Source organism: Populus nigra, chromosome 7 (assembly GCF_951802175.1).
Source record: "Populus nigra chromosome 7, ddPopNigr1.1, whole genome shotgun sequence".
NCBI lineage: Eukaryota > Viridiplantae > Streptophyta > Magnoliopsida > Malpighiales > Salicaceae > Populus > Populus nigra.
In genome coordinates this window covers 4,644,072-4,668,587 of record NC_084858.1, presented here as the reverse complement: position 1 = coordinate 4,668,587, position 24,516 = coordinate 4,644,072, and the positions used below count along the sequence as shown (strand labels likewise).

The window sequence follows — 24,516 nt, the reverse complement described above, 5'->3', positions numbered from 1 at the left end:
CACAAACTATGACTTATTAATTATATATTTTTTTTATTATCGTAGGGTGTCCGGGCCAGCTTGCGCGCACCACGACTATTCCCCACGGCCCACTGAACATCCTGCAAGCCCAGTGAACAGGTAAAGCACCGCGGGGGTGACAGACATGCACATAGAAGATCGAACTCGGGACAGGGACGAAACAAGTCACACTGTTGACCACTGAGCCAGACCCTCGAGTGGATGGAGAATGAAGGCATCAGATGCATCAACCGCCGCAGCCAGTGGAATACACGGCCCTTAATTTTATGAGCTGGGAAGAGGACAGTTTCAGGAGAAGGGCACTAGAAAATTGAGAGCATCATATGCGAGCAAGCATTTTGTTAATGGTGCCAACACCACAAGAAGAACGCCACCATGCTATACACAGAAAATAATGCACAAAAACTCTTACATGCTATTATATATAGCTCTTCAATCCATTGGCAAATCATAGGCAATCTATTTGCAATCAAGATTCAAGTAGCAATCCACTTATAATACACTTTACATTATCAACAACGCATATTTAGCAAATTTTGTCTTGAAGTACAAGATTCTGAGGTCAGTTATAAGATCAACAGACTGTCACATTACGAGAATGCTAACACACGGAGCATTTTACATCAGAAAATACTCCAATGGTTCTGCATCATTACCAGCATCCATCTTCTCCTCGTCTATTTTCACAATGGCAAATACTACAGGAGTTCTGCATCGTTATCAACATCCATCATCTCCTCATCAATATATTCACCTTCTTCGAGAAGTTGTTCAAGTTCATCCACCTCATCGTAGTCATGCATGTATAAACCATGTGAGTTATCCCACTGGTTGGACCCCAGCTCCTCGGCATGCCATGCCACATGCAGGAATGGTCTATTCCTAGCTAAAGCATCTACAATATCCCGACTTACACTTCCTGTCACTCCCAACCATCTCAACCTTGGAAAATAGGGTTTCTTTAACCACCAGAACAAAAGTTGTGTTATACCGCCACAGTTGTATAGATCCAACAACCGCAGTCTACAACCATGCCATCTGTCCTCATCAACCTGCATTGATGCTAATGCCATGACTGATGCATCACCGATGAGTGGACACTGTCGCATTCTAAGTTCGGAAATTGGAACCCTACATTTTGCGAGTGTCAGAACTCCATTATCCGAGAGATTAGGAAGATTTGATAGGTCCAATTGTTGTAACTCTAGTTTAGAAGAGCCTTCAAATAAGGCAGAGATGCATTTATCTGTAAGTCTCTTACACCCTCTCACAGACAGAGAAACTAACGAATTTATAACTCCTCTTAAGTATGACAATCCAAAATCACTTATATCGGAGCCATCCAGTAGTAAAATCTTCAACTCCGGAAGAGTGCTGATAGATCTTAGGGCTCCATCCCCAAGGTGTTTGCAGTCTCTCAAGTCAAGAATTTTAAGGTGCGTGTTTGATACCAAATTCTTTATTGCATGGTTGGTTAAAAGGTTGCACCATCTCAAGCTCACATGAGTTAAAGACAGAGCTGTCGCAGAAATGTCATGAAAGACCAGATCAGTTAAATGGGTTCCATAAGACACCCTGAGCTTGTAGAGACTAGAGCATGAATGCAAGATTGTTTTGAATCCGGTATCTGTAACTCGACAAAAGCCTCCAAGACAAATACTTTCCATGTTTGCACACTTGTCAGCCATTAACAGCATTCCCAGATCATTAACACGTCTAAAATATGTGATGAGGAATTCTTGGCTTCGAACCAATGAGAGATGTTTCAATTTTCCATGCTGATTAATCTGCTGAAGACCAGAGTTGGTGAGATCATATGCACTTGTTGGTTCTATGAGAGGGGCATCTCGAAGGTCCAAATGTGTCAAGGACAAGAGAACATTCGATATTGTGCTAACCATGGTGTCAGTAATATAGTCTACAGAAAGGCACAATCTCTGAATGCCAGGCAGAATGGGTGGTCGAACATGATTTGGTGATCGATGATGTCCCAAACTTGGGCTAAGCAGTTCAGTTACCATCACTGAAGAAACACACCCAATCTCAAGAGAAGTGAGTTTTTCTGAAGCCAAAGCCCATACTTGAGCAAACTTATGACGAAGAAATAATGGGACATCAAACATCAAAATCAGTTCCTACAAAAGAATAAACACATATTAGACAGAATATATTTGTTCAAAGGACATTTGAATGTCATGCTTCATTGTGAATATACGTAACATTGACAAAGCATCGCATAGATGCAAAAGAATTCAGGTACATGTTATTGCAAGAGCTAAATGATGTGCATGAACAAAGAGCCTATCATTCAATTATTAGACCAGATTCATGTCAATCAATATAGTATCACTGCCAGCACAACTAAATTCCAAGAACACAATAAATATCAACACGAGGTAGTCCCCAAGACCAGGACAGTGCGTTCACCAATAAATTAACAAGATGATTAATTTGGCAAATTCTTAACTACAAGACAAGAGGCCCGTAGCCGAATGACTTGACAAAATCTATCAATGAGCAACAGGTTCAAAAATTTAATCTATATTCTTCATTTTTTAAAAGTCGTCCTCAATTTGACAAAAAAGAGAACCACTCACTTATCCTCGGCTTTTTAATCGTATGCCTAAGTATGCTTGCAACTTTAAGCACAGTGCATGTAAAACTAACAAAGAACAGATATTCAAGATTATGAGAAAGCTTTTGGATAGCCAAAAGAGTAATCCAAAAATATTCCTATAGCAAAATTAAGCCCATGATCGTACTAAATAGCAGGTAAATTTTATGATCCAAAGCCGGCTATTTAGGTGGCTATTTGGATGTTGAAAATGAATACTACAGTTGGAGTACAAAAGTGAACTTTTTTGAAATCAACAAGGATTTCTTCACCATGGTTGATCATCTAAGTTTTATGATTTTGATTCTCAAGCAAACATTCACCAACCCAATACTTCTTGCAGAAGCCAACGAAAAGTAAAGTGAAGCTGATTTTACATTTATTTGCATCCATATTAAAAACTAGCTGAAGAAATCAGCAATTACATTTTATCACAATGATTTCTGAAATAAGTAAATATTTTCTTTCTTGCAAGAGAGATAAAATGCAGCAATGGAACGGCGAACACCAATCTATTCGATTACTAAACTCCAATAGCAATAAATGTGCTAAAGATTAAGTAACCCAGTGTAAAATCTCACCAAACATTTCTTTGTCATTCAATTACTACTTTACATTTTAATCTTCTTTAATTACTTGAATTTGCACTTGAACCTTACTTCTAATTGCGTGCAACCTCTGAGTAACTCCTCCAGATCAGATATATGAATAGGGCGCCCTCTTTTTTCAGCCACTGATTCCAAGTACAGATACCTAAACCAAAATTCAAAAACATACAAAACCAATAACAACACAATAAATCTAACACGTCCAGATAATCACATACCATCATCCCACACATTACTCAGTTACCCCACAACAACAACAACACATAAAACACAAAAAAAAAAAAACCATGTTTTTCTTGCATTTCATTATCATCTGATCACTACTAGCATCTAGTGTCAGCCACGACTGCCTGCATTTCACTCCCAAACACACACACACACACACATTAACATAAAACCTCATTTTCTATTGCATTTCAATTAACATTTTACCATATTGTCTGCATCACACGCACGAATAAAGATACAGTTCCCATCAGGCAAGCAATGCACGCACAGTCAGGGGAAAAAAAAAACTTTTCTAACATCTTTTTACCTTAAATCGGCGCACTTTCCTCCAATCTCAGAAAGCAATTTCCCACTAAAATTTGCGCAATTATGTAAATAAAGTTCATGAAAGGAATCCCGAACGAAAACATTAATAGCAGAATCATCAAGTCGGGCGCAGTCAAGCTTCAGGCTTTTAAGGTAAGGATTGGGAGGCATTAAAGGCTTTAATAAATCAATTGACGGCGCAATATCCTATAACAAGAAATAAAAATAATTGCAAACCCATCAATCAAATGATCATAAAAAGATGAGATCTTTTGTGGGTTTTTCGTGTCTTAAAGACTGGCTTACAAGGAGGTGAAAACTGGGGATGAAAGTGAGGATATGAGAAGCACAAGCGTTGAAGGTCTTGCAGGTGGAAGCAACGGAGCAGATTGATGCCACGTCGAGTTTTGAAATTATGGTTGCAAGCACTGTTCCTGGTAGCTGATCCAAGCTCTCCTCCTCCTCCTGCTCCTCCTCCTCTTCTTCAGGGCTAGCCATCTTTCTCAACGGCTTTGCTTTGAATCGATATGGTGAAGCCTCAATTATTCCTTCATTTTATTTGGGGTCAAGAGTAAATCGATCCTTCAATTCTGTTAAGTGTTTCAAATCAATCTCTAAGTTAAAATTATCACAATTCTTTTTTATTTTAATAATTATTATCATCATTGACTTAAAACCTTAATTCTCGTGCATTTTTTAGGCAGCCTGTGGTTTTTTGTTAATTTTTATTTTTTATATTAATATTATTTACTCTCAATTGAGGTTGGAACATATTTAGTTGTTTGGAACAAGCCCAGCCCCTTCCATGGAAAAAGTGAAATATTTTTACATGAAAAACTCTGTAGGAAAGAAAGACTACAAAATCATTTTATCTTCTTACAAATTCTCAAGAGACATAAGAGAAAAAAGAAAGTAAAAGGTCCCTTTCATGATTTTCCAACCCTAAGCATCAAAATTTGTTTGATGCCATGATTTCTCTCACATCTTGTGAACGTGTTTAGTATTTTAAGGACTGAAATTGAAATATTTGCAAAAGCGAAGAACTTATTTATAGCTAGACCTTCCCCTCTTCTGCAAGTTAAAATGCTTGTTTCCTGCTGTGTCTCATCATGTTTGTCAGTGACCAAGACACATGTTTTGCCATCAAACAGGGCATCCTCTTTTCATCAGTTCAGGCCATAAACAGTATCCTAATTCTAAGACTAGAGCGAAAACAATGGGGCCAGATCCCTATCATTAAATTGACTCGCCAAAACTGAAACCTCTATCAGCAGCGTAGTCCACGAAGCTGTAGAGTGGCACTACACTCTCGCCGTATTTCTCAAAGCCATCCAGTTCCTTTTTAGCCTTGGCTCTCAGCTCCTCCGCCACCTCTGTAGCCTTCTCAACCCCGTATACAGCAACATAGCTCTTCCCTTTCTTTCTCTTCTCCTCCTCATCTAACTTGCTCTTCATCGTTTTTGCTTCCAAGATGTCATCAACGACTTCATATAATACACCAACAGCTCTTCCATATCTCCTCAATCTCTGTATCTCATCATCCGTAGCACCAGCTAGCAATCCTCCACACACTGCAGAGCACTCACCCATTTCACCATATTTCTTCTCTTGAACAAATTCAACAGCATTAGGGCCGCCCTCAAGGTCTAGGAACTGCCCGGCAGCCATGCCTCTGGACCCCACAGCACGAGCAATCTCAGCAATCACGCGGAGAAGTCGTGGCTCTGGTACAAGGTCAGAAGGCGTCTGGGAGACAATATGGCTAAAGCCAAGAGGGAAGAGCGCATCCCCGGCAAGGATTGCCATATCAACACCATAAATTGTGTGGTTTGATGGTTGACCTCGTCGTGATGGGTCATCATCCATGCAGGGAAGGTCGTCATGGATCAACGAAGCTGCATGAACCTGTCAAAACCAGACCATAACGGATACAGTTACTGTTAGGAAGGTGACTTCATATCAGCAAAGTTGTTCTTTCCCTTTTCCTCCAAATAATGAAAGGACTTCAAGTGCCTTAAAAAGCATTAGCATTCTCCTTTCTATAAATATAATTATTCCTCAGTATTGGAACCATCAATTGAAAGCAAAATTCCAAATTTACTCTCTGATTCTGCTGTGCAGGACAAACTGGAATCAAAATATTTCTACCTTAAAAGCACCACCCTGAATCTTCTTTAAATGAACCGAGTCCACAAACCGAATGATATCTGTATCAAACACCCAATATTCGACACCTAAAAACTTGAAGTTGCTCAAGATAATGGGACATCATAACATCATCAGTCCTACTAACTAAAGATTGGAGCTCTTAGTACGATTCCTCTAATAGCTTGTAAAAGACCATCTAGAAAACAAAATTAACACCAAACTTAACTTCACTCTTGCTATATCACATCAAAAGCAGAACAGTCATCACGAAAACTAAATATATATAAAAAAATAAAAATAAAAACAAAATCAAATCAATGATCGCAATCAAAGGACCTACATATTATACCAATCAGTCATCATCAAGAACCTAACAGCAGCAAATCCAATTCTTTTCTTGATTATTTTCCTAAAACAAATATTATACTTAAATAAACAGCATCGGACCTCAAGAACCAAACCAGATTTAAAACCATACTAGAAAAGGAGTCAAAATACAAAGATGGGAGGGAGGGCTTTAATTTTGTTACCATTTCAAGAGCACAAGCAGTAGGGAAGGCGGCGAGGCGATTACCACCAAAGAGTTCACAAGCAGCAACACACATAACTGGAGGGGCTCTTTTAGCACCTTTTGCAAGAACAGAATACCTCATGGCCTCATAAATCTTATCTGGATACTGAATAGGAACAGCTTGGTCTAGTTCCTGATTGATTTCTCCAATCAAGGTTGTCCAATAAGTCTTTAAATCAAACTGGGCTGTCTTTGATTGGTTTGAAACTGATAAAGAACATTGAATTTTTGACATTTTGCCAAGTTTTTTAGTGTAAAGATTTGGGCTTTTTACAGGGAGGTAGATAGTAGTAGTAAGTGGTGATGGTATTGCTATAAGAGAAGATACCACCATTTTTACAGAGTTCTGTGTTTATCTGACACCACTGATTATGTGCCTCTTTGGTCTTTAGAAAGATTGCGCTTTTCTATGTGGGAATAGGAAATGAGAAATGTGGAAAGTTTGTCTTTGAATGGAGAATTCGGTGCCGTTATGATGGCTTTCATTGACTCGGCGTGTTATGGATTGGAGATTTGGAGTGTAGCGAACTTGAGAAGATGCGCTAAAAAAAACTTGGTGGTGCCACAGTTTTATCTAATTCAAATAAAAACGTAACCTAAATTAATATTTATTTTTTAAATGGATATTACATTAACAAATCTCTTACAAATATGTTATTACAACTGTGGCGAGAAATCCAACATGATCGTTTCAAGAAGCTTTTCAGAGGAAGATCATAACATAACTGAAGAGTAACAGGAGAGTTAGAGAGGTTGGCATCATCAACGGACTGGTCCTAAATCATTTCCGCAGATTTCCTTGGTCTCCTGCCGCTATTTGGGACGGAAGCTTCAGACAATTCGACAACCCAATTCATGAGGTACGGTTGTGTACAGTGCATGTTGTCTCATAGCACTTCAAGAGCATCGTACCAATCATTTCCACCCAGGTAAATCAAGTGGTGTTTAAAGCATTCCATGAGAAATAAATTGGGAAGGTCATGAAAGCTGGATGTTAGAGATTTGGGGAGAGAATGAAGAGAGAGACAGTTCTTGATTAAAGGGGCTGTTTGGGATTTTATCAATTTTATTAAAAATAAAGGCATTCCATATTTAACTGTTCGATTTTATCATATATACGATTCAATTTCTACTAGTAAAATTAAACTTTAAAAAGTAAAATAAATAATAACAATCTTAATTCAATTGAGTTATAGAACAGCAGGCTGGGAATCATTTTTGAGCAAAAATGAATTGCACTGGTAGAGTTCAAAATTGTGTTCAGAATAAAATCTTTAGATTCGTTTTATTAATTATATTATATAGCTAGAATCATTGTCATGGAAAGAAAGAAACTTTTGTTATAAAATTTTAAACCACTGACAATTAATCTTGAATTCAACAAAAGAACACTCTTTAGATGACTGGGGTTTTAATTAATTTCCTATGTACCCACCACCACCAGGACTGCAAATATCTGCCAAATACAGGGTAATTAAGGATTAATATGGGTTTTAATTAAAAAAATTTAACCACGTGCACAGTTAATTAAGGATCAATACTCTCTACTCACTTTTTTTTTTCCCCAATTTTTATAGGATAAGAAAACTGGAGAGGGTATTCGGTTAGGTGATTACTTCTGTGTTTGAAATAACCACGGTAACTCACCCATTTGATAATACTCCAACAACAGCAAATTTTTATTGATAGGGTCTATTGTTAGTTGTGGTACAGGCACAGATTTTCTTTCATGAACAGTAGAGCATGCTTTATTGTTCCGGCCGGACCGGTCCGGTTCAACGTTAAAAATGCATTAAATCGTGTCCGATCTAACAAAATAAAAAAAATATTTTTTATTTTTAATTGTGTTTTATTCAAAAAAACTAGTGTTAACATTATTCAATGACACTATATAAATTAGACGGAGATCGCTTGATGACGTAATATTTGCAGAATTTGATCGCAATCCCAATTTTATTCCTGATTATATTTTACCTATGTTGTTGTGCTCTTAAAAAATTTAATGGAATAATAAAAAATATTTTATATAAAGTATTATTTATTTCATTATATAATAGTAATAGTTAAATCTACAATATTTAAATTAAAAACTATCAATATTAATATATATTTTTTAAAATTATTTTATAAGCTCAATTTCAAAAGTATTCTTAACCATACACATTAAATTATTTTTTTTTCAATTTCAATTTCAACCACAGTTATAACCAAACACTTATTTTTTCAAACCAATATCAACTAAATAATTTTTTTAAAATCACAATCACAATACCAAACATACTTTCGATCACTGTTCTTCTTGAATATTGGGATTCTCGTGCGTACAAGATTGAGTTGAATAATTTTGCTTCCGCCGTTGATTGGGGGAGGAGAAGTTTATGGTCCTGCCAAGTGGCACCAATGGGAGTTGATGTTGCAGTTTCCAGCAACCCATACCGGCACACAAATTATGAAAAACAATTATTTACAACCACGACCTGAAGAAATCCACCACGTCTAGATACCATCAACAAACCATACCCAGAACAGTCACATCCCCACCCACCACGTATACCCAACCCATCCCCACCACCACAAACCCAATCCATCCCCACCACCACAGACGCCTCAGCCACTGCCTAGAAAAAAAACCCAACCCTTCTCCAGCCCTAGAAACAAAAGCTATTGTCATTTTTTCGGAAACAAAAACTTTTTTGTAGTCAGGTAGACGTCGATTAAAAAGAAAATAAGATACGAAATGATTTTTAAAAAAATTTAATTTTAAAAAAATTATTTAACAAAAAATCTAAACCACCCCAAATAATTAAGATGCTCGCTGTAATTATCAATGGAAACCCTATACCGGGTTTAATTCACTTGAGAACAAAAGACAAGTCTTGCTTGCACACAACGAATAGTAACATTTGGACTGGAATTGTAGGGCTTTACCCCGAAGGGAGCCCTTCCAGAAATTCTCGAAGGCACTGAGCCAAACCCAGTGCCTAAGAGGGGGTTTGGAAATAGTTTTCAACCAGCAATTGACGCGCCTCGGTTAGAACCTCACTAGCTGCGTCCTTGCCCCAAGCGCAAAGATAAAGTGAATTGCTTATCGGCTCTCATTTTATAAGGCACCATTTGTTTCTCTACGTTGTGTCTTCTCGATGTGGGATTTGAACTCTGACACGGATGACCCTCTGAACTTGCATTATATGGCTTTACCCTGGAGGACACTTGCTGAAATCCCTTCTGTAGGAGGGCCAACGACAATCGTGTCTCAAACGGCAACAGATGCGCCTTGCCGGAACTCGTAACACGTCTATTGCATCAAGGGCCTGGATATAGCTGCTCGAGACATTATCTTACCACCATTCATAGTATTGTCATAAACACAAAAATCACGTGTATTCAAAATTATATATCAACAAAAATCATAGCTATTTTAACTTTCACTGTCGCGTTCTTTCTTGTGATTGAAAATAAAAGGCAAGAGATACTTCTCTCAAAAACCCTTAAATCAAAAAACATGGTTTCAGAATCGAAGCCAAATTAGTGCTTTACCCAATAAATTGAAACCGGAGAAGAAGAAAGTATCCTATCATTACCCATGGTGGATTCTGACTTGTGTGCGGAGGAGAAGAAACCCTAGCTGCTCCCAACTCTCAAGCTAGCTATGGAGGACTGATTGTGATGGTTTGAAAAACCCACGAATGCCCCACAACTTATATGTACAAGTTTCATGTCTTCTGAGGAGAAGGGAGGATACGATTGATTTTTCTGTGCACCGAAATCTTTAATTTTGTATGGCATGAATTAAATTCAAACGCAATTCATCCAGGGATGAGAAATTATAAAAGCAGCCAATTCAATTCATTGATGTTCGCCAAAACCCTTGCTCTCCTAAGAACCCAATCTCAGTTTATGCAGTGAGAACTACTTTATGGGTGTGCAGGAAGGGAAAAGAGCGTAGCCATAGCAGCAAATTCCTTGACACTCTCTAAGTTGCTGGAGGAGGAGGAGAGGGGATTGCAAGAATATCATGCTCCCAGAAATAATCTTTAATTTTCGTCTAGAAAAAAACAAAGAAAGAAAAGAGCGTCTTCATGGGCCATTAAAGAAGTGAAAGGAAATCCGACGCTTTTTTATGGAGTGGTGAAGATAAATCTGCTATAGGAGTACCGCATTCAAGTGTCCGTGAAATATTAATACATCTTTTAATGTATTTATGTTTATCTTTTATGAAATATCTGGTGGTATTTTCTCATATTTCATCGTTTCATAAATGTTCGGTTCAAGAAAAGACACGGAAATATTTTTTTTGATTAATTCAGATTTTTATTCGGATTTATAATTAAAAATTCATCTAATAAACCCGATAAAAATTAAATATATAATCTTTTTAATACTATAATTGAGAATTTACAAATAACTCATAATGTTTCAATCGTTAGAGCCTCGTAATAGATTTTAAACACTCAAGCTTTTGAGGTAATTTTAGATCAACGAGTTTAAACTCGGATCACCTATCTTTTTACTAATTATAAATTACTTAGTGTTTAAACGATAATATTTTGTCAATTAGTATTTTATATATATATATATATATATATACTTTGTCATCACTATAACACCACTATAATTAAAAAAAAATCAAAAACAATTTTAGTTGTATTTTTTTTTACGACGAAACATCTTTTTTTTTAGTATACAAATAATGAATTGATATGATTTTTTTTTATCAAATAATAATAAAAGGAAAAAATGAAATGCAAATATATTTATATATATAATTTCATGACAAATTCAACAGTTTTTTTTTTAATCTCCATTTATAAAATAAAAAAATTGAATAAAAAGAATTCCAATTGCAAAATATTAAACACACTCAATTTGTAATTTGTATGGCTAGCAGGCACAAAATTATCACGATGGGCTTTGTATAAGCAAAACACACGTCCTTCAATAGGCATCCGCCCCACTTTCTCCCCAATTTTCTCTTACTTTCTCGCTGGAGAAAATCCCACCATGGCAGAATGGACCCATCTACCAAAAGACCTCATGGAACTAATCTCCAAACGCCTAGACACCTCCACAGACCTCCTCCGTTTCCGTTCCGTCTGCAATTCATGGCGATCCTCAATCCCCCCTGAACCTCCCTGTTTATCTTCAAACACCTTCAAGATCCTCCCTAACGACGGTATATCCCACACCTCTTTTGGGTTTTCTCTGTTCAAGCGAACTGTGTTCCTTGTTGGGTTACCGAATTCCCATAACCAAACAGACACACAAGGCTGGCTTATCAAAATCGAAGAAGATGTGCCTGGTAAGAAACACTTGTTTGATCCTTTATCGCGGTGCAGGTCAACTTCTTTGCCTAATAATCTTCCTCGTGTTCTAGATTTAACGAATCTAAGAATTCGTGAATTGGGTCATGAATATGTTTTGCATCATCTTAATTATAAGCCGAATTCGTCTAGTTTCACTGATGCCGGTAATTTATATATGGAGAAAGTTGTGATGATTTGGTTAAATTCCATAACCGAGTTTGTATTGTTAACTATTCATGTTTCTGGAAAATTGGCCATCTTTAAGAGTGGGGATAAGAGATGGACTATTATTAATGAAATGTCATCGCCTTTTGATGATGTTATTGTTTATAAAGGGAGGTTTTATGCTGTGGATAATACGGGGAGGACTGTGGTAGTTGCAATGGATACGAATTTGGGTTTAGTTGGGAATCCGGTTTTTGGTGGGGATAAGAAGTATTTGGTTGAGTCGAAGGGGGATTTGTTGTTGGTTGATATGTATTTGAGTATTGATTCTGATGAAGGGTTGAGTATCGGTCATGATGTTGTGCAGGATCTTGTTCAGTATATGAGTGAGAGGACGGTTTGGTTTAAGGTTTTTAAGTTGAATGAAGAAGGGAAATGTTGGATTGAGGTGAATGATTTGGAAAATCGCGTGTTGTTTTTAGGTGATGATTTGACGTTTTCTGCATCGGCTTCTGAGCTTTCTGGGTGTAAAGGGAATTGTATCTTTTTCAATGATGATTTCTTTTATTCAAGGGGGGAAGGAGATGATGGGTCATTGTTTGGTCGTGATATAGGTGTGTTTGAATTGGAGAGTGGTTGTATAGGACCTTTAAGAAATTTTCCTGATTATTCCAAGATGTTCTGGCCACCTCCTGATTGGGTTGCTTCAACGTCATTGGAAGTAAGTCTTCATTTTCCCCCCAGTATTACTGTTTACATGAAGTTTCAATTTTATCTTCGCATGGTAGCTTTATCCTACTTGGATTTTGCTATTTACTTCCATAGGTCTCTCAATTTGTTCGGTATGCAGTTTGGATATGTTTTAAACATTCATGTCTTGATAGTTGTAGTTGCACTGAACTTGGCATTTAATTGGGAGGGGGCTCATAGTTGTTTATTAAATATATCCAAATGGCCTTTGGCATGTCACAGGCCATAGTTGATGCTTGATGAGCAAACTAGAACATGGTATTGAACATAGGTATCAATCCATGGGGCGGGGGGCCCATTCTAGGTGAGGCATTTAGGAATGCCTATTCTGAGACCACCAATCTCTACAAGGATTAATTCTGGCGAGAGCACTTAATGTGTTTGCGATGAAGAATGGCAACTATGCCCTGACATGCTTTCTTATACATTTGCGCCATCATCAATCTACATCCCTCCATTGTGTAGGCTTGGGACAGGTCCTTCTGGTTCTCTTTAGCAAACTTAAATGTGATAAATGACAAACTAGGACTGCCGATTATATGGTCTTTTTGAGTGGGATAGCGTGGGTCACCAATCAACTTCCATAATTGAGACTTTTTGAAGAGAGCTGTTGAATTATTTAATCTCAAGGCAACACCATGAACTAATTTTTAATTTTTATATGAAATTCTTTAATTTCAAATTCTACTTGCATGGAAGTCCTTTTACTTTTTTCCAGTTTATTGGCTTCTTTGTGAATGCTTAAACTCTGTTGCCAAAATACAGAATTTCTGTTGCTTTGGTAGTTGGTAGCAAGAAACCCTTGGCTCACTGTTTCCTTGATCTAAACTGTTAATTAATTGTTGATTGTAATTTGAAGTGGCAAATATTTCCTGCTGGACTGTACTGACATGTGCCTTGCAATTTGATCATCAATTTAGTGAGTTGCATACAATCGCGATGCTTTAGGACAATCATCATGCATTAGCACGCCTGCCAGTGTATCCAATTTTACTTGCACATTCAATTTATAAACATTCACTAGCTTTATTTTTATTCATGTAATGGCATGTTTGTTTCTGATTTTGTGAATGCAACAGGTGCAGAATCAAAATCAACTGGAAGAGCTGTCTATAGCGAAGTGAAGAGTAGGTTTCCTATTTCATGACTGCCCTGGTAAATATTTGCAGAGCTGGCTGCTCGTAGACTGTCCATTAATGTAGTTACTGATGACTTTGTTAAGGCTGTGCTGATCTCATGCGGTGATAAATCAAGTGCTGTAGTGATCAGCTGAAATTTCCTGTGATTTTGTTAGGAGTTTAATCAGTGAACGACTTTCATTTTATCTGTGAATTTCAAAAATGTTCGAGAGGCATGAGCCTTCCATCTCATATTGGTTGAGAGCTCGGCAGCAGTTGTTCAGTCGAGTAAGCGGGTGAAATCTCTAAACCAGCCTCTGTGGAAACTTATTGCTTTGATAGCAAGAATCAAATGACTCTGGATTCAGAAATAAATTCCATGCTAATCAGTTGTATTGACTCTTTCACTTTTTTGGTTCTGCTTTTAACTGATACCAAACAAGTTAGATCCACTGAGTTGGATTTTGTACATACACGGATTCAAGTATTGCCTTGTTACACCATGAAATATGTTTAGACATTTCCATTAATTTAAGTTGCTGCATGCGGTAGCTAATTAAGTGTATGGCTGCAAGGGCCCGCCATTAACAAAAGATAGTATCTCGAGCACACTTTGAATTGTCGTTTGAAGTTCCTCTCCTCAAGTTTTGAGTTTTGCCAGTTCTGGTTATGATAAAATCAGCGCTGCAAACCCAACAGCACAATTTTTGCTTAAAATACCTGGATAACGTTCAGGTGTACCCTAGATTGGGACAAGCTAAAACCAAATCTCCAATCCATTTGAGCTGAAATTTCTAATTACTCTCCAAATCTGTATACTATCATTATTCGTTGCGTTGTGGCTGACCATTTCTTTTTTTAGTCGCTGTGATCTTTTCCATTGTGCATAATTGGCTGATTCAAGGGAGAAAAAAAAGAGCATAATTTTTTTTTCCTTGACATAGATAAAAGTAATATTCCCTCAATTCCAGCTTAATTCAAAAGGGCGTGATAGAAGATTTGGAGCATGATCTTTCTATTGCTAAACAATATACAAGGCTAGATATGAATCCTACAAACTCCTATGCAAGGAGGCTTCCAGATCACGATAATGCATTTCTTTGATAGCATTAATACAACGGTAGGCAATCTCACCCAGGGTGGGGTGGTGAGAGCTTCGAAGTCAATCTCGTTCAGGAGCATCCCCAGAAACTCTTCTTGAACTGATGTTGCCAGCATATGACCAAACCCTCTCTAAGTCAGGTGACAACGGTTTTTCAAACTTTTGATCGGATGCTTCCTTAGGATTGCCCCTCTTTTGAGAAGGTGGCACCCTTGCTGGGCTTCCGGAAACTGGAGTAGAAGCAAAATAAGTTGGGGTTCCATACGGAGAGGCAAAGGGGCTTTGTTTGATTGAGAAGGGGCTAGGAGACATTCGCTTCTGGATAGGGTGGCCTCCTAATCCTCCTCTGTTGAAGAGGGATATGGATTCTGCTGCAGCACATTGCTTTGTGGCATCATCAACAAAAAGAACATCATCTATCCTTGCCATAATGTTGAAGGCCAAGCTCTCCGTAACTCTCGAGTAGCTTTCAAGAATTGACTGCCCAACATCCTGCAAGAAAATAAACCTTTCATCGTCTGAAAAGCATGTCCAACATGTGCAAAACTGTTGCTGGATGGTCTAAAACAGTGTATGTGAGTGAACTTAAAGGTGTCCCCTTTTGTATATTTTCCAAGTGACATGCACTGAGATTAGCTATTCAACTGCCAATATATCCTGTTTACATGCATATGATAAATCAAAATGCAAGCAACAACAGAATTAGTCTCTTGAAATAGATATTTGTTACTGCAGTACTTTTGGATTGAGGGATTCACCACACATTATGATGCATCATTATTTGATGATGTTGGTTAGGAGAATCAAGTTAGAATTCTAGATCCCAACTAATAATTGAAGCAACTACCTTGTTATATTGAATCTTGTTCATGTCCAAAGCTGTTTGTGGGAGGCCAGGGTAACGAAGCCTTAAGCTCTGCAGGAGAGTTTCAGCTCGTTGGGCCAAAATCTGATTCTTGTGTGTATCTGCAACGAAGCCCTTGACCTTGCCACCCCATGACGAGTGCTTAATATTTTTGTTATGGATATGTTTTCTATGATCTTTCTGCTTCCAGATATGCACTGCTGCCTCAACTCTGTTTGCTATTTCCAGAGTATGATGCTCTGTTGAGAGGTCAAGGCAATCTAGGAGACATTCAGGTGAGAACTTCTCAGCAGTTATGTAGCGGTAGATGATATCACCAAGGCAAGCTTTTCCATTCTGACAGCACCACAAAAGAAAATACAGCATGCTATGAATTTAGCATCCAAAGCCACACTAGCAAAAAAAAAAATAAGAAGAAAAAAAATCCAAGGTGTATGATTTAGATGAACCCTTTGGTTGCGCTGGTTAGAGAGATGCAAAGGAACATTAAAAAAAAACCCTCCTCCAAATGTAGTTAATCAAATTGACAAGAAAGACTGGTTGTGGACAAAAAATGAAACGAAGGCAAGACATGCATGCTGCTGGGGATGTAGTTGTACTAGTCCTATGGACTTATTATTTCAAAATACAGAAAGACAGTTACCTTGGGCAAGGTCTCCATATAAGCAGTGGGTATTTCCATCTCAACCAGCACGCTGCTATTAATAGCCATTGCTGCCTTCAATATCTGATTGGTGCAATCTCTGCACTGCTGCAACCTCTTCCTCGCATCTTCTGACAACCCATCTGGTGGCACTTTTGGACACGGCAACCACCATTTGTCTTCCTGCCTAATAGAAGGCCTCCCACCAGAAATACCCGATGGATATGTATCACAGCCACCACCATCACCCACAACTATCCCCCGATCAACATACCAAAACTCCGTTTCACTAAAACCATCAAGCATAGTAATCAACATAGCATCAAGCTTCTTGAGTGCAGGCAGATTCACATATAAATCCGAGCGTGGTCTAGTTGCCATAACCTCATAAGTTCCCCCACCAGGAAATTGTTGTATCGAAGGTACAAGCTCAACAATCGAATCACTAACACATAACAACCATTCCATTTCCCTTTTCCACATGGACTTCTTTTGCAGCGCCAATGGCTCCAACCTCCACAACTCGCCGAAAACAGTGGCTTCAATTACAACCCAAAATTGAGCTTAAATCCATATGGGCATCACACAAACTTAACATAAATACAGAAGAAGAAAAAATCCATACATACCAGATAGATTTGTGATGGCATTTGAGATGGCGAGTGCAGTACAGACTCCTTTACCACCACCAGACATGTCCTCTCCTAGAAGCAGCTTAGCAAATCTTTCTTTCATCATTTCAACCTCTGCATTACGCACATAAAAAAAATCCAAAATATTGAACTATCGAGAACTATATTGAATGGATTAAAAAAATCTCCAACTGGCACACAATTAGGCCTTCACTTGACAATTTGCATTATAATTCTTTATTAAGAAAATCAATAAAAATTATTTGTTTCTTTTTTTTACAATGATAAATGAGAGCTTAATCTCTCTCTCTCTCTCTCTCTCTCTCTCTCTCTTTGAGGGACCAGAATTATAAAATTAAAATCTCAAAATCCATCTCTTTATCTTCCTTTAAAAAAAAATTGAAAATAAAAAAATATCTTCTCTGGCAAAAAAAATTAACAAAAAATGGAGTAAGAATAAAAAACCTACAAAAATAAGAAGAAAAAAATATTACCAGACAAATCAGCGTCCCCTCGTTTCTCGTTCTTCGAGTCCCAAACCACCACATCCTTACCGCCAATAACCGGAACCATAACCGGCGCCGGGAAACAGAAACCTCCAGGCAGCGGACGCGGAGATGAGGTCATCGAACTCGACACAGCGCCGCCGCCGCCGCCATCACGACCAAACCCTCGCCGACACGAGAAACTACTCGTACTGGTACAACTTTCAGACTCGCTGACGTCAGCACTCAAACTATAACTCCCACACCTCTCACTACCACCTCCATCATCATCAGAAGACACGCTCCCCATCTTGATAAAAATGAACAGGATCAGACGGTCATAAAACAAGATCTCTCTCAACTGCTGCTCATTGTACGATCAATGCAACTGATTAACTGAAAATGTGAGCAAACCAAGTGTGTGTGTCTCTCTCTCTCTAGAGATGTGTTTCGTTTGTCTCTATAGAAGAATGTGCTGATGTTTGGTGGTGCTTCTTTTTGCTTTTCTTTTTTATTCAGTTATGTGAGTGAATAGTGAGAGTAGTGTGATGTGATAAAGGTATGTGAGAGGGAGGGAGGGAGACAGAGACAGAGACAGAGACAGAGACGGAGACGGAGACGGACGTTTGCTAACTACAGTTTTGTTTTTTCTTCTTTCCGTAACAGGAGGGTTAAGCACCCGACACGCTTTCTTTTGTAGTGGGGACCATCATGTTTACTTTCTTCTTCTTCTTCTTTAATTATTTGCTAAACCCGCAAACTTCATAGAATTCCCACCACAGAGGAGCTCTAATTAGTAATTACGTCCCTGTGTTTTTATTATTTTAATAAAAATTCATTGAGTTTTTAAGTATTTATATTTTGCATTATAAAAATCCATTGGCTTTTTTAATAATAAAAAAATAAAATAACTTGAATTTTAATTGAATACTTAATTATCTTTTTATTTAGAACTGTAGTCATTTGTCGGCGAAAGCATTAAATTAATATTTTTATAGTATATTACAAAACATTTTTAAATATGGATTGTTTTGTTGATTAGGGATTCTTTATAGGAAGTATTTTGATTTAATCTTCACAAATGCACTCGTTAACATGATTTATTTGATGGAATGATCGAAACTAAATATATATATATATATATATATATATATATATATTGGGAAATTGAAAGACAAGAGGCAATGTAAGCATTCTTGAAAGACATCTCAGGACATGTTAGAAGAACACTGCCTGTTTGCTTAACGGCTAGAATGTTGCATGCATGGTCTGTGTTTACCGTTACAAGCATATTGACATTGTGCATTTCATGTTCATTGGCATAATAGCTCGCGTAATCACATCAGTAAATGTACTAATTTCCTTTCGAACAAACATGATCCTGCGCAATCACTCAATTGGTTAAAAAGATACTTGAATGAATGGTCCTAATTATTTTTTAAAATAATTTTTATTTAAAAATATATTAAAATAATATTTTTTTATTTTTAAAAATTATTTTTGAATTAGCATATTAAAATAATATAAAAATATTAATTTAAAATTAAAAAATTATATATTTTTTAATTTTTTAAAAAATACTAAAATAAACTGGCTCTACGAAATTTTCTTGATCTTGATGGTATATTCAAGATAACTTGCCAAATTCAAACCTTCCTCTCTAGTTTTATTCAAACGAATCTCTACCAGATCAACACATAATCAAGAACAATATCTTTATATACTGTAGATACTCGTATTTTGTCCATGCACATTATTACATCTTGATCTTTCTCTTTTTAAAAACTACATTAACTCTTTAATTCAAATTTTATTTCAGATAAAATCCCATGGACGGCTTAGTTGGAAAATCATATGGATTAATTGATAGGAATTATAGTGTTCAAGGGCTCGTTAGAAAAAGTAGTAAATCAAATAGGATGTTGTGAGTATGGCATAAATAGAAAAGAGGTGGTTAAATTTTTTTTTTTTAATGTAAAATTAATTTTTTATATTTTTAAATCATTAATATGTTAATATTAAAAATAAATTTTAAAAAATAAAAAATATTATTTAAATATATTTTTAAATAAAAATATTTTACCATAATAAACAAGGCTCATAGGTGATGTCTCTTTGTATGTTAACCTGGTTGATAATTAAGTTGGTTAGAGTATGTTTGGAAATGTAATTGTGGTTGCTTTTTAAAGTATTTTTTATTTGAAAATTTATCAAAATAATTTTTTTATTTTTAAAAAATTATATTTGATATTAACACATTGAAATAATCTAAAAAACATTAAAAAAAATATTAATTTTTTTTTTAAATTTTAATAATATTTTTAAAATATAAAAAGAAATAGAATGTTATGTTCGCAGCGATGTGACAAAGGAAAGGGCGATGTGGAGGTAGGAGGAGATAACGAAGAAATGTGGAACCCAAGGCAATGATTTGGTTGGCAATGGAGGGAAATAGCCCACAGCGTACAAATGAAACGTTACGGCGGTTTGTTTTTTGGCGGGACTAGGATACAAAGCAAGCGTCCTCAGTTAATGAGCCCTGGGCTTGTGTTTCAAAGCGTCTGATTAGGATACCTGTGCGCTTATAATTTTAGTTTCATCATTTTCAGTGCAGAAAGAAGTCAATGGATTTTAATTAATCTTGACCGGTAAATCACAGCTGGACCCTCCATCTATTAAATATGTTTCGATTACATCCCTCGACCATGGAAGTTCTTGTAATGTTGCGGGTAGCTTTGCATCATTACGAAAAGTAAACGGTGTAGCTGACAACTTTTGGCTGATGATGGATCTAATTGAAATCTACATGATAGTTTAAGGGTTTTGATGTAGTTTGCCTTGGAAACTCAATCACGGGCTAGTGCATTTGAGATTTTCTTAGGACTCTGCGCCATCAATTGATGATCTCACAAAATATTTACCGAATTTGATCGCTTGGAATCTAAAAAGACTCGCTTTGAAAATGCTTTTAAAATTATGTTTTTTAAAAATTTAAATTTTGTTTTTTTATTTAAAATTAATATTTTTTTAGTATTTTTAATTGTTTTAATGCATTGATAACAAAAATAATTTAAAAAAAACAAAAAAAAAACTATTTTAATATATTTTTAAACAAAATATATTTTATATTACAACTAATATTAGAATATCAAATAAGCCCGACGGTCTTTGATCTCACAGCGAGACAAGAGTATCGGAGAGAATCTACAAGCTGCTAAAAGCCTGGCGTGTGTGTGAAGGAGAAGTATTCGCTCTTGGATTTGATTGCGTGTAGTTTATACACAAATCAATCCCATGCTACGTATTTCCTTTTTTACGTTCGAGGCTGATGAACGTCTTATAGAATGTTTGTAAATATTATTTTTTAAAGTATATTTTTAGATTTATATTAAATAATATATATATTTTCATTTTTTATATAAATATTTCAAAATGATTAAAAAACATGAAAAAAATTAATTTATAACTAAAAAAAATTAAAAAAATTAAAAAACAGATTATAATTTCAAACAGTCCCTAAACACGATATTATCGACCAAAACAGCACTTGATCAGGTCCTGATTGTTTCGAAGCAATTTATTCTACGCCACTAAGATCACCAATCAGATGGTTGCTATTTAATGACATTGATAAACTATAATCTCCTTTGACCAACGCTCATGCCATTTCAATCATTCTTGAAATTAAATCCCGACCCTTGATATTAAATGATGGGCACAGGTTTAAATGCGGGGTTAAATTAATTTTTTTACTATTCATCCAACCAAATTTGTATATAAAAAAGAAAATCTTTCTCGCAACTCTTCTTTAATTTAAATTTGAAGTAGAGATGACACTACGATAAATTAAATTTAAAATGACAAGATCGAAAGTAAACTGATTTACTGTTCAGTAAAGCTAGAAAAGGTTACTATGCACTTTTTTTTTAATTAATGGTGGCTCGTGTCATTCCACAGTTTCCACTGGTCATTGGAATTAAATCTGGGCCGTTGAAACAGTACCAAGAGTGATAGGCACCGGGTGTAGCAAGAGAATGATGCAGGCTTTTGATTTGTAGTGAGGACCAGCATCATACCATAGACGTACTTGCACGTGACAATCTTGAAAGCGGTGGAAACCTGAGGTGTTTTTTAGATATGGCAGGTAGAGTTATTGCTAGTGCTTGATTGTCTCTCAAACTAATCATAAATTTGTATATAAGATAAGTAATTATTCGTATTTTGGTTAATTATTTCATGTTTAAATTCTGGTTTCATTGCGCAACAAGATGTTAGTGGAGAGACAGAAGGAGAAGGCTATGTTCTCACCAATGCTTCTCAATTAACTTCTTGTGAAGGACAACCCTTCAAGTCTAACACCATTCCTGCTAGCCATGCTTGATCCAATTTTAACACAGCCATGGCGGCAATGTCTAAGCGCTTGGTTCCAAAGTGATGCCCTACTCCGTGGGAAGGAAGTTTTGGGAGTATGCTACCCATGAATCAAAGACCAATCATTTCTTTAATGAAGCTATGGCAGGTCGATTGGTTACAGGTGTGATGATAAATGAGTGCAAGGGGGTTTACGAAGGGTTAAGTTCGCTGGATGATGTCAGCAGCGGCAATGGAACTGTGGCCAAGGCAATAAAGCGTCTGAGAATGCGCGTCTGAAAAACCAAAAACGTTTTGCACCGTACCAAAATCCTTTGCGTTTAATTTTGCACCACGAAAATAAACGGTATCAAAATCCTTGCAAAGGCAACCCTTGTGCGGTCTCCTGGCACCAGGTCACGCAAACCTGGTGGAGGAGAGTTTCAAATAGCCTTTCGCACCTGACTTTGAGCTACCATCTTGGCAAGGTAGTAAACATATCTATTACATTCACTTTGAGTAAAGATGATAATTTAATCTGAATATTTGAATCGATTTGTGTATTATATAATTTATTTGGATAGTTATTTATTTTATTTAAAAGATAATAAGTATAATATAAATATTGTTAAACTCGAACCATCAAATCAAAACTCTATAGAAACTTAACTTCATATATATATATATATATATATATATATAAAACACTTATAATTTTTGAATTCAATATAATGAATACATGATACATAATACATGCATACATGTATATATGCATAATATTTAAAATTTAATAAATATAAAATAAAATAATAATACATACATATATTACCTTCAAATATATGTATTATTATTTTATTTTAGGTTAAATAATCAATAATATTTGGATAGTAAATATCTATGGATATCCAAATCCTAATAAATAAGATATGGATATGTATTTTTTTATTATTAATATAGGTGTTCAGGCTAACTTGCGTGTACTTTGACTAATCCCACGGGCCATAAAATTAACGACTATGTAAGTTTCCAATAGCCCTGAGAAAACTCGAACTCGTGATCGTTGAGGAGTAAATTTAAAATCTGATCAGTTGAGCCACCTCTCAAGAATTTAGATATGTATTTTTTTTTTAGTTTAGCGTGGGTGTCCGGGCCAGCTTGCGCGCACCTCGACTAATCCCACAGGCCCTGAAGTTAACTACCATGTAAACCTCCAGTGGCCATCATATGAGTAACCACATAGCTCGAACCTGAGACCACAGAGAAAGTAAACCTCCTGATCCCAAGCTCTTACCACTAGGTCACCATCTAAATGATTAGATATGTATATTTTTAATTCTATGAGTGATGGGAGAAAAGTATGGATATATAAATAATTATATTACTCGATAATTAAGTAATGTGCAGAATATATATAGAAAAACCCGATTCTTCAGAGTACCACTTACCATTCCTACCTAATAACATGAACAAGTCTGAAATCCCATCTATGAACAAGAATGAGTTCTTATCTCCTCCGGGGAACCTTAATCCGGGGACTTGACATGACGCCAATCATGGTCGTTTTTCTTTCCTTATATGGCAGGAGTGTATCCCAGCACCAAGCCACGGAATTACACTAAACTGTATATTCTAATTAATTTGTTACAAGAGAGTGATAAATACTGTAAAGATACCGATAAAAATATATAAAAATGAATAGAACAATAAAGGGAAGGAAACATATTTTCCTCTTATTCCTTTTCCCCCCCTTTTATTAGTATATTTAGAATTCTCTTGAACGGAACCAATGCATTCATTACAACTGTACATTCCATGTGATGAGAGACAGTGCACTGTTTCCGGGTCCCGGCTATTTAATGTCTGCCTGCCGTTCTCCAGCATGGATCTCATCCACATTACTTACTGAACCAATGAACTTGCATTAATATGTTAATATATAGCTCGTTAATGTTTTCTTATCATTTCTTCCCCTTTTGAAAGGAAGGGAGTTGGGATTTGAAATTGGACCAACTCTGATCCATATCATATATGATGAATGGTTTAATGTCTGGGTTAGGTTAGAATAAATAAGCTGTGCGAATCACGAATTAATGCATGATTTTATTGATTTGTTCCCTATCTGTGGCTAATTGGGCTTATTTAATAAAGAGATAATATACTTATTTAGCTCAGCTAGACTTGACTTGATACAATTTGAGTTTTTCTAAAAAAAATTGGATATAAATTTGATCAAATCTTAGTGATCTAGTAGATCACTTCATAAGTTATTTAATATAGGCAAACTTGAGTAAGACCACGTCGAGCCAATTTCAAGGAATATTTTTTATCTAAAATAATATTATTTTTTTTAAATGATTCAAAACAATATAGTTTTAATTTTTAAAAAATTGTTAAAATAGTATTATTTTAAAATTAACATGATTTGATTTGACAACATGTAAATTAACTCGACAATCCAATAACCAGAGTTTTTAACCGGTTGATACCTTGACCACATTTGACAACCATTGTGATAAGGAGACAAATAATGGTAATTAGAGTATGTTTTCTGGTGATTTGGACCACTATTATTCTTGTATAAAAATATCAAGCATGCATGTCCTCAAT

General features: G+C 36.1%; 4 protein-coding genes and 1 non-coding gene across 9 annotated transcripts; 1 reads left to right on the top strand and 4 right to left on the bottom strand.

Moving 5' to 3' along the window:
• Nucleotides 1–461: 461 nt before the first annotated feature.
• On the bottom strand, nucleotides 462–4,377 carry LOC133698982 (F-box/LRR-repeat protein 10-like). Of its 5 annotated transcripts, XM_062122097.1 has the most exons (4): nucleotides 4,084–4,377; nucleotides 3,779–3,984; nucleotides 3,295–3,388; nucleotides 462–2,156 (listed from the first exon to the last, which is right to left on the bottom strand). In XM_062122097.1, the coding sequence occupies exons 1-4, from the start codon at nucleotides 4,273–4,275 to the stop codon at nucleotides 720–722; spliced, it is 1,929 nt and encodes a 642-aa protein (XP_061978081.1). In that variant the 5' UTR covers nucleotides 4,276–4,377; the 3' UTR covers nucleotides 462–719. The 5 variants fall into 5 exon arrangements, with proteins under 5 accessions (XP_061978081.1, XP_061978084.1, XP_061978082.1 ...); XM_062122100.1 differs by lacking the exon at nucleotides 3,779–3,984 and having other exon boundaries at nucleotides 4,084–4,223; XM_062122098.1 differs by lacking the exons at nucleotides 3,295–3,388; nucleotides 3,779–3,984 and having other exon boundaries at nucleotides 4,084–4,364.
• A 426-nt stretch (nucleotides 4,378–4,803) lies between these two features.
• On the bottom strand, nucleotides 4,804–7,025 carry LOC133698983 (heterodimeric geranylgeranyl pyrophosphate synthase small subunit, chloroplastic-like). Its single transcript, XM_062122102.1, has 2 exons — nucleotides 6,456–7,025; nucleotides 4,804–5,682 (listed from the first exon to the last, which is right to left on the bottom strand). Exons 1-2 carry the CDS (start codon nucleotides 6,828–6,830, stop codon nucleotides 5,014–5,016), a joined length of 1,044 nt encoding a protein of 347 aa, XP_061978086.1. The 5' UTR covers nucleotides 6,831–7,025; the 3' UTR covers nucleotides 4,804–5,013.
• Nucleotides 7,026–9,416: 2,391 nt separating this feature from the next.
• On the bottom strand, nucleotides 9,417–9,569 carry LOC133700281 (U4 spliceosomal RNA). Its single transcript, XR_009843378.1, has one exon. It is a non-coding gene; the product is annotated as a U4 spliceosomal RNA (small nuclear RNA).
• A 1,808-nt stretch (nucleotides 9,570–11,377) lies between these two features.
• Nucleotides 11,378–14,362, top strand: LOC133699124 (F-box protein SKIP23-like). The gene is made up of 2 exons (XM_062122269.1): nucleotides 11,378–12,685; nucleotides 13,794–14,362. Exons 1-2 carry the CDS (start codon nucleotides 11,498–11,500, stop codon nucleotides 13,836–13,838), a joined length of 1,233 nt encoding a protein of 410 aa, XP_061978253.1. The 5' UTR covers nucleotides 11,378–11,497; the 3' UTR covers nucleotides 13,839–14,362.
• A 386-nt stretch (nucleotides 14,363–14,748) lies between these two features.
• Nucleotides 14,749–18,093, bottom strand: LOC133699123 (rop guanine nucleotide exchange factor 1-like). Its single transcript, XM_062122268.1, has 5 exons — nucleotides 17,569–18,093; nucleotides 17,072–17,188; nucleotides 16,443–16,981; nucleotides 15,782–16,135; nucleotides 14,749–15,426 (listed from the first exon to the last, which is right to left on the bottom strand). Exons 1-5 carry the CDS (start codon nucleotides 17,867–17,869, stop codon nucleotides 14,995–14,997), a joined length of 1,743 nt encoding a protein of 580 aa, XP_061978252.1. The 5' UTR covers nucleotides 17,870–18,093; the 3' UTR covers nucleotides 14,749–14,994.
• Between the last annotated feature and the right edge of the window lie 6,423 nt (nucleotides 18,094–24,516).

Bases quoted from the DNA above. Each gene is read 5' to 3' on its own strand.
- LOC133698982 (XM_062122097.1), bottom strand. From the start codon at position 4,275: ATGGCTAGCCCTGAAGAAGAGGAGGAGGAGCAGGAGGAGGAGGAGAGC. The intron at 3,389-3,778 runs GTAAAAAGATGT...ATTTTGGTTTAG, and splicing joins GGAAAGTGCGCCGATTTAAG to GTATCTGTACTTGGAATCAG. The intron at 2,157-3,294 runs GTAAGGTTCAAG...ATTCTTTTGTAG, and splicing joins GAGGTTGCACGCAATTAGAA to GAACTGATTTTGATGTTTGA.
- LOC133699123 (XM_062122268.1), bottom strand. From the start codon at position 17,869: ATGGGGAGCGTGTCTTCTGATGATGATGGAGGTGGTAGTGAGAGGTGT. The intron at 17,189-17,568 runs GTAATATTTTTT...TGCGTAATGCAG, and splicing joins AGGGGACGCTGATTTGTCTG to AGGTTGAAATGATGAAAGAA. The intron at 16,982-17,071 runs GTATGTATGGAT...TTGTAATTGAAG, and splicing joins TGCCATCACAAATCTATCTG to CCACTGTTTTCGGCGAGTTG.
- LOC133699124 (XM_062122269.1), top strand. From the start codon at position 11,498: ATGGCAGAATGGACCCATCTACCAAAAGACCTCATGGAACTAATCTCC. The intron at 12,686-13,793 runs GTAAGTCTTCAT...TGAATGCAACAG, and splicing joins TTGCTTCAACGTCATTGGAA to GTGCAGAATCAAAATCAACT.
- LOC133698983 (XM_062122102.1), bottom strand. From the start codon at position 6,830: ATGGTGGTATCTTCTCTTATAGCAATACCATCACCACTTACTACTACT. The intron at 5,683-6,455 runs GTAACAAAATTA...TGGTTTTGACAG, and splicing joins CTGCTTGTGCTCTTGAAATG to GTTCATGCAGCTTCGTTGAT.